Below are 8,572 nucleotides of genomic sequence, written 5' to 3' on the forward strand. Positions count from 1 at the left end.
TGTAAGCTAACGGACCCTCCGTTCCCCTCAGCGGGCCAGGTGGCAGTTCCCTGGCAGCAGGAAATGCACAGCTTCTTTTAAGTAACTGCTATTCAGTTAGATCAGGCACGTCCAACAGGTAGACCGTGATTTACCAGTAGATCACTGGACGTCTGTGGTAGATCACTGGTAGAACAGTGGCTCCCCCCAAAGAAGCTAAAAAACTTTGACTCCCCTAAAAAAAGCTCAACATCTTTGCCTTGCACCCCTAAAATGACCTGAACCACCAAAAACAGGGTTTTCCTTCCTAAAGAAACCTCAACTTTGACCAGAACCCCCCAAAAATGGGGTAGATCACTGCTAGTTTTTAACTCTGTGAGTAGATCACAGTCCCTTGGAAGTTGGCCACCCCTGAGTTAGATGTTACAGGTTTCTAGATTAGATGGTAAATACTCAGCTTCTTTCCAGCAATTTCACTTCAGTCCCTTAGCTTAATTGCTGCATAGGTAAATTCTTTAGTTCTTAAACAAGGCGGCACTTTCTGTCAGTTACCCAACCTTTTATGAATCCCACTCCTGAGATACTTCTAGAAAGAAAGGAGCTCCTGAAAATCTGTCAGCATTGTAGTGCAGATTTCTCCTAAGGCACATAATCGCCATACCTTTCTTAACTGGTTTGGGATTCTTCTCTTCCTAGAAGATCACTGAAATGAGACCCAAGCAGACTGTATCCTCACAGCTCCTACCTCTCCTGGCTCAAACTCAGCCCCCACCCCCAGTTAACACATGTCTGAATACTCTCCCAAAACAGTACACACTGTCTTTCAGTCTAAACTCGGAGAATCCTTTCTCTAGCTGTAGATACTTTTCTCGGAGTGGACGCTACACACAGACCAGAACCAACTCTCTCCCTCAAACTTATCTGCCCCACTCTCTTAGAAATTGCTCCTTTTATTCTCCCTCCCTAAATTCTCCACGCATGCACCCCCTCTGGCTAGCTGTCTTGGTAGCCAAACAGACAGAGGCTCCCGGCCTCTGGTGGAATTCAGAGGCACTCTGGTCTAGCTCAGCTGTCCGTCACACGGTCCCAGGTCTCTGCTCCTGGCAGCAAGTGACAATTCTTTCAGGCCTGGACTGTTCAGCTGCCCACACATCCACGTGAAACCCCTCTGGCTGTTCCCACTTTGCTGCAGCGCAGGGGAGACTCCAGGATGAAGGCTCGGAGTCAAGGCGTCTTCTTCCTCCCGTACTCAATAACCACGGGCTTCCCCAGCAGGATGAAGCCGTTTGCCAGCTGCAGGGCTGCCTGTGCCGTTGAGATACCTGAGACCAAAGAGTGACACAGGATCAGCCCTGGCGGTTCAGCTCCTGGGGAGGCATGCAGAGACCACTGGAGCCTCTGTACTCCCCACCCACATCCCAACCGTATTCCCTGCCCACATCCCAACCGTAAGGCCAGCGTTTGGCTCTGGGGGACGTGGAGGGCTGGACACTCACTGGGAAAGGTGAGGAAAGCTTGGCCTCTCATGCGCCCACTCAGGAGGCGGAATTGGATCTGGGGGCCTCCCTCCTCCTGGAACCTTGCAAACAACGACAGCAGCTCCTTCATGTTGACGCGGCGGCTGAGGTTCTTCAAGTACAGCACCTGCTCAGCACCAAAACACATAATGCAGTGTTAGAAACTCAGATATATAAGCTAATCGCCAAATGGCACCTTAAATGTAGTGGCTGTCACCACCACAGAATGTCTAGTTCATGGAAGAAGCAAAGAAGAAGAAGAAGAGTTTGGATTTGATATCCTGCTTTTCACTACCCGAAGGAGTCTCAAAGCGGCTAACATTCTCCTTTCCCTTCCTCCCCCACAACAAACACTCTGCGAGGTGAGTGGGGCTGAGAGACTTCAGAGAAGTGTGACTAGCCCAAGGTCACCCAGCAGCTGCATGTGGAGGAGCGGAGACGCGAACCCGGTTCCCCAGATTACGAGTCTACAGCTCTTAACCACTACACCACACTGTCGAAGCAATGATTCTTCAACATCAACTTCGTTGGACTGGTCATGTTGTGCGGATGCCTGATGATCGTCTTCCAAAGTAACTACTGTATTCCAAACTTAAAAATGGAAAGCATAATGCTGGTGGTCAACCAAAGAGGTTCAAAGACTCTCTCAAGGCAAATCTAAAAAAAATGTAACTGGGAAACACTGGCCTACGAGTGTTCCAACTGGAGAACAGCCTTTACCAAAGGTGTCATGGACTTTGAAGACGCTCGAACTCAGGATGAAAGGGAGAAACGTGCTAAGAGGAAGGCACGCTTGGCAAACCCTCACCATGATCAACTCTCACCTGGAAACCTATGTCCCCACTGTGGAAGGATGTGTGGATCCAGAATTGACCTCCACAGTCACTTACAGACTGTTAAAACTGTGTTTATGGAAGACAATCTTACTCGGCTACGAGTGATCACCAAACAACAAACTTAGTTGGTCTCTAAGGTGCTACTGGAAGGATTTTTTTATTTTTTATTTTGTTTTCACCAAAGAAGAGGAGGAGATGATGGTTATTATTAATTCCATTTCTATACCACTTTATATTTTAAAGGGGGAAAAAATCTAAGTGGGTGTCAACACATTAAAACAACATACTGTATGGGCCTGAATATAAGCCTCATTTCCCCCCCAAATTCCGACTGTGAAAAGTTAAAAGTGTGGCTTAAATTTGCAACCTTACAAAACTTGGCTTTTACGATTTTGCTGCTGAAATAGACATACGGTAAAGTGGAACGGGTGTGAGTGCCTGCAGAATTTTAAGGGAGTGGCTTATATTTGGGTATTCTCCCCCCAATTTTTAAAGGTGTGGCTTATATTTGGGCCAATATGGTATAAATTAAACAATCCAGAATAAAACAAATTCAAGCTTTGGGGGAAATATTTCAGATCCTTCTCTAAGTGACCCTTGGGATTCCTTCCAACTCTATAGTTCTGTGATTCCCCCCCCCCTGGTTTTTCGAGCAACCTCTTCATGTCTGGAGAGCTTCCTGGGAAGGTCATTTTTGTGGGATGTAAACACAGAGCAGCCAAACACAACCTTGCTAGAGTGGACATTAAGGTAAGTCAGTCCTCCAGGCATAACTTCCTACTCCCTGGACTGAGTTAACTTCCTCTCTGACCTGAAGTAGGTGTGGTCTTACCTGGGAACAAGATCCCAGGAAACACACTCCATTTTGCCTCATCTCTTGAAGAAGCAGGATACCCTCTTGGCTTGCAGCTGAGAAGAGCACAGGTGAAGCCTGTTCCCCTATGGAATCAGCCTCACTACATGTAAATACATTTATCTAAGCCTCTCTGCCTCTCTGAGCCTGTACTGAAACTCATGGATGACTGTAAGTAAACTCTTTTATATCTTATAAACAGTACTGTGTTGTGTCTTTACTTTTAAGAGGGAACAAGGGGAATATACCAGGAATATATACTTGTTCTAGAGGCTTTAGCAAGCTTATGCAACCGTTTTCTGCTGTGTATTAAAAGGGAATGTAACTCTGCTAAGTTTGGAGCTTGCTCACACAAGCTGGGATGATATATATAAAGTAACATTTACTCATCCACACTCCTAACCATTCCAACAATTTTCTGGAGACAAGCTGCAAAAAGAATGGAAGCGCTCTTCTGCAGAATGGCCAGCTGACCCCCTTGACAACCTCTCTGTTACTGACTCTCAAACTTTTAGTTTGTCGAAAGGGAGACTGCTGAAATTCATTGACTGGAACCATGCAACAAAACTGGACCCGATTTTTGTAAGCAAGGTGGACTCAAGTTACTTCTGAGGTCCTTCCGGTATTTGAGGCCCTGAAGGTTAAGCTTCATTAATTTCCTAGGATATCTGCCCCTGATCTTGAGGGTTTTGGCGCCGGGAACCTGACAATAAGCTTTTCGCCCCGTTTCCCCCACCGCCAAATGGTGGGAGAGAACGTCCTTGCTGCTCCTCCATTTGCAAGCAGGGAAGCTCCTGAGCTCCAGGGGCAGGGAGGGAAGAAGAGACTCACCTCGCTTGGCTCTCCAGGGCTGTAGGAGGAAAACCGGGGAATCTGGCGGATCTCCTCCTCCGAGAGGCGGTTTTTGCGGATATCCTCCTCTGGGATAAACTCCACCGGCTCTGTCACCATCACGGGCGCTGGGGTTGGCTGGGGATCTGCATGCTGAGACTTTGGGGGGCTGCTGGGAGGCGTGGGGCACGACGAATCTGGATCACTCTGGGGAGGCAAGGGAAGCCCCTCTGGCTTGCGGCCAAGAGTTGTGCTGAGGTGTGACAAGGGGTCTTCCTGTGTAGCCTCATCTGCGCCAGAAGGGAAACAACAGAGCCCTCAGTGACAGACATTTGCAGAAGGCCACGTTACGAGGAAAGTTAGACAATGAAGCACCCCGCCACCTCCCCCAGTTGCCTTCCGTGCCCACCCACAAGGACTCCAGGGCCCCCCAGCCATGCACCTTGGTGGTACAGGACCCTCAGGAAGGCATGGCGGTCTGTGCCCTGGAAGAGGGAGCTCTCAATCTCCATCTCTCGCCTGCTCAGCTGCTTGCTGCCCGCAAAGCGCTGGGGCAGCGAAAGGATGCGCCGGCGCTCGGCCATCTTCTCCTTGATAGCCCCGATCCTCTCTTGTATCGCCTCAGGGGCTGCCCCGAGGCCGGGACTCTGGAAGAAAGTCACAGACAGGGGTCAGGTACCTGCCATAGCTGTCAAGTTTCGGATTTGAAAATAAGGGATCAGCAGTCTCACCTATCCCGGGGACCGTCACATGTCAGTGGTGGGCGGAGCCAGAAGCAAAAGTGGGCGGAGCAGCAATGTAAACTCCAAGTGGGCTCAGGCTCGGAGCAGAGCAAAGAGGAGGGCAGTCATGTGCTCCGCGCGATGGAGCCCCATCATCTTCTTGTCTGATCCCATCAAAACAGGACAGGAAGCAGCAGCTGCTCAAAGGCAGCCAGGCTCCACCCGCCAGCTAACCCTATTGGCCGGCTGAGGGGCTCGGTGGCAGCGGATAGGGGCTGATGCAGGGGGAGAAATACACCCCCCTGTGAGCACGGGAAACGGCTCCCACTTGCTTTGAGGGCTGAGGCTTTTCTCTCCAAGTAGGCGAGGTCTTCCCACCCAGTCCCTGGCCAGCAGGGGAGGAGCTGCTTCCATTTAAGGGAAATAAAAAATAAGGGAGAGCAGCAGGAAACTGCTTGAAATAAGGGAGAATCCCGGGGAAAACGGGATACTTGACAGCACTGGTACCTGCCCCTTGTTCCCCACCCCTTCAACTTCCTCCAGCTCATAGGATATCCCTCCCTTGGTGCTGAGAAGGGCTGCACTGAGGAGGAATGGATCCCGAATCTTCCCAGGAGCAGGAGGACAGTATAGATTTGGAACAGTGGTTTGCAGAGGGACATAGTCAGAAGGCAGATGCTGGGAAATACTGGATGGGGAACAGCTAGGAGAAGAAACACACACACACACACACACACACACACTTAACAGATTTACTGTCTCTGGAAAGTGAATATCTGCTCTCCCCAAGATCAAGAATGGCTGAGTCTGTGGCAGAAAAGAAAGCACAGAGGGTACAAGTTCAGGTTAAAGGTGAAGGGTAAAGGGACCCCTGAGCATTAGGTCCAGTCGCGGACGACTCTGGGGTTACGGCGCTCATCTCGCTTTACTGGCTGAGGGAGCCAGCGCACAGCTTCCAGGTCATGTGGCCAGCATGTCTAAGCCGCTTCTGGCGAAACTAGAGCAGCACATGGAAACGCCGTTTACCTTCCCACCAGAGCGGTACCTATTTATCTACTTGCACTTTGACACGCTTTCAAACTGCTAGGTTGGCAGGAGCTAGGAATGAGCAACGGGAGCTCACCCCATCGCAGGGATTCGAACCGCCGACCTTCTGATCGGCAAGCCCCAGGCTCAGTGGTTTAGACCACAGCGCCACCCGTGTCCCACACAAGTTCAGGTTACAAGATGTAAAAGTGACATGGGTGACTAGGGATGTAAGGGGGTGGAATTCTTCATTGGGAGCATTGCCATTCCTTGGAGGTGGGTTCTTTGTTCTCTCACTGTGATCATTAAAGTTTCTAAATGGTAAGAAGACTCCTTTTCCTTTGTTCTGCTTATCTACTGCCAAGGGGGCGGGCAAGGAAGCTGATTCCCTGAAGCCTGACACCTGGGCCTCACGTATTTCAGCATGGAAGGCAGACCACTGCACTGATGCCACCAATGAAAAGGCCCAGTTTGCGTTACAGCAAGCTGGTCATTATCAGGCCATGGCAAAACGAACTGGCTTCCACCAGCCGATTGCAATTCCCTTACTAGGCAGCGAAGTGAACACAGTGAAGGACTCCCTGCCCCCTCATTTACCTTATCTGCCAAGGCATGGCTCTTCCAGAATTGGATCTCGGCGTCTGAGAGGCCCAGCTCTCGAAGAGCGGCGGCCTCTTTGTTGCTTTCCTGCAGCGCCTGGAACTGAGGCAAGGTGCAGGTCCCAGCGGCTTCCTCTCCAAAGGGCTTGTAGAGTGCTGCAGGCGCAAAGCAGCGGCGCTTGGACACACACCTGTGAGCCAACACGGCAGCATTAGAAGAGGGGTACCCTGGGAGGCGGCAGGCCAAGTCTCCGGGAAAGAGCCTGCGCCATCGGATCCTGAGAAGGGATCCCTGCCTTGCAGGGGGTTGGACTAGATGACCCTTGGCGCCTTTTCCAACTCTACCATTCTACGATTCTCAGAAGACCTGGTGGCAGAGGATCCTCATTGGCACAAAGCGGCCCTCCCTCTCGCCCCCCCCCCAGGGAAAGGCCCTTGCCCAAGGCAATGTGCTTCCGACCTTCCTGCGATGACGGACCAAGAATGCTTCCTGCTGCCAGGGATACCCCCACCCTGACTCTTCCCATGTGCAGGATCCACACTCACTGCTCAATGGAGACAGATGTGTCGAGCTGATGGTGCAGGAGGCTCTTGAGCTGCCTCTGCCCTTCCGTCTCCTGGTCCTCCAGGGGGATGTCATCCCGGCTGTGTCTGCTGTCGACCCTGCGAAGGCGGAGAGGTCAGAAGCAGGGAGGTTAGAACTCAGATATGACACTTGGCGCCTAAAAGCTCCTTAAACCAAGGCTACACTCGCCAAAACAGAAAGTCTAGTGCAGGTGTCGGCAAGGTTATCCAGCCATGGGCCGGATCAAGGCCACGGAGAGTGTCCATGGGCCGGACATACGCAGTGTGATGCTGGAAATCACATCTGCGCATGTCCGTGGCACTGGAAATCGCTTCTGCACATGCCCAGATGCCGAAAATCACCCCTGCGCAGAAGCAATTTTTGGCGTCTGGACATGCGCAGACGTGATTTTCGGTGTCTGGACATGCGCAGACGTGATTTTCGGTGTCTGGACATGCGCAGACGTGATTTTCGGTGTCTGGACATGCGCAGACGTGATTTTCGGTGTCTGGACATGCGCAGATGCGATTTCCAGCGCTGCTCGGCAAGTCCCCCCGCCGCGTGCTTCGGGTTAAGTACGCTTCAGGTTAAGAACGGACCTCCGGAACGAATTAAGTACTTAACCTGAGGTACCACTGTATTAAGATTATACCAGCAAGAATAAATCTTTCTGTTAAAAAAAAAGATTTAAATCAAGTCTTACTGACTGTTGATTAAAATCGATTTGATTTAAATCAAATCCACCCTGGTACACACACACACACACACACACACACCCCTTCAAGGAAGGACAGGGCACTGCTATGATGGACCCCTTTGGGTTTCATGGAGTCACAGAACGGTCGAGTTGGAAGGGACCCCCGAGGATCATCTAGCCCAACCCCCTGCAAGGCCGGCGCCTCTCAACTCAGGCATCCAGGACACCTGGCCATTTTAAGCCCGGACATTTAAGGACCACCCCCTCTGGGGCGGGAACCCTTGAACTTGGGGGGCAGCTTCCTTCCCCATAACGGGTTTTCTCCTTTCTTACTCGCCTCGGAAGCTGCCGGGATGTTGCTGCGCCTTTCGGGGACCCCACAAATCAAACAGGGCCCCGTCGGGCTGCACCCCACCCCACTCTGACCCCCAAACAAAGGGGGAAGCAAAAGGGCGCGGGGAGGAGGGGACGCCGGAGACCCACACGCCGCTGTGGGAAGCAGAGCCGCCGGGCAGGGCAGGGTGGGGATGATGGCGAGCCCCCACGCCCCACATATATACCCCCAAAACTCCCCTCGGGGGTCGCAGCAACTGCTCGACCCCCTCACAGCCCCCCCCCCTTACCTCCTCATAGCTTTCAACGGCACCAACGGAAACTCCGCCGCCTCCTCCTCGGACTGCAACTCCCAAGAGGCGCCGCGCGGAGCAGGAGGGAAAGGGGGCGGGGCGGGGCGCGGTGGCTGCCGGGAATTGTCGTTCCGAGCGGGCGGGAGAGAGATGAGAGCCGGCGGCTGACGCGCAAACACACCTAGGACTCTCGGAGCCGAGGTCTCTTTTCCCTTCCAAGTTTACACTTCTTTTTTTAAAATTATTTATGCCTTTCAGGTTTATACATTTCACTAATTTTACAATCATTTTTACATTTCAAAACTCGACTTCCTTCCCCCC

General features: G+C 51.8%; 1 protein-coding gene across 1 annotated transcript; it reads right to left on the reverse strand.

Annotated features, from left to right (window-relative positions):
- Positions 1-913: 913 nt before the first annotated feature.
- On the reverse strand, positions 914-8,304 carry RBM41 (RNA binding motif protein 41). Its single transcript, XM_033142026.1, has 7 exons — positions 8,249-8,304; positions 6,910-7,026; positions 6,362-6,554; positions 4,390-4,663; positions 4,017-4,333; positions 1,476-1,623; positions 914-1,301 (listed from the first exon to the last, which is right to left on the reverse strand). Exons 1-7 carry the CDS (start codon positions 8,254-8,256, stop codon positions 1,204-1,206), a joined length of 1,155 nt encoding a protein of 384 aa, XP_032997917.1. The 5' UTR covers positions 8,257-8,304; the 3' UTR covers positions 914-1,203.
- Between the last annotated feature and the right edge of the window lie 268 nt (positions 8,305-8,572).

This window comes from Lacerta agilis, chromosome 2, assembly GCF_009819535.1.
Source record: "Lacerta agilis isolate rLacAgi1 chromosome 2, rLacAgi1.pri, whole genome shotgun sequence".
Lineage (NCBI taxonomy): Eukaryota > Metazoa > Chordata > Lepidosauria > Squamata > Lacertidae > Lacerta > Lacerta agilis.

Coding starts and splice junctions, on each gene's coding strand:
- RBM41 (XM_033142026.1), bottom strand. Junction 6,555..6,909: donor ACATCTGTCTCCATTGAGCA/GTGAGTGTGGAT, acceptor GTTGGCTCACAG/GTGTGTGTCCAAGCGCCGCT. Junction 1,302..1,475: donor AGCTTTCCTCACCTTTCCCA/GTGAGTGTCCAG, acceptor CTTTGGTCTCAG/GTATCTCAACGGCACAGGCA.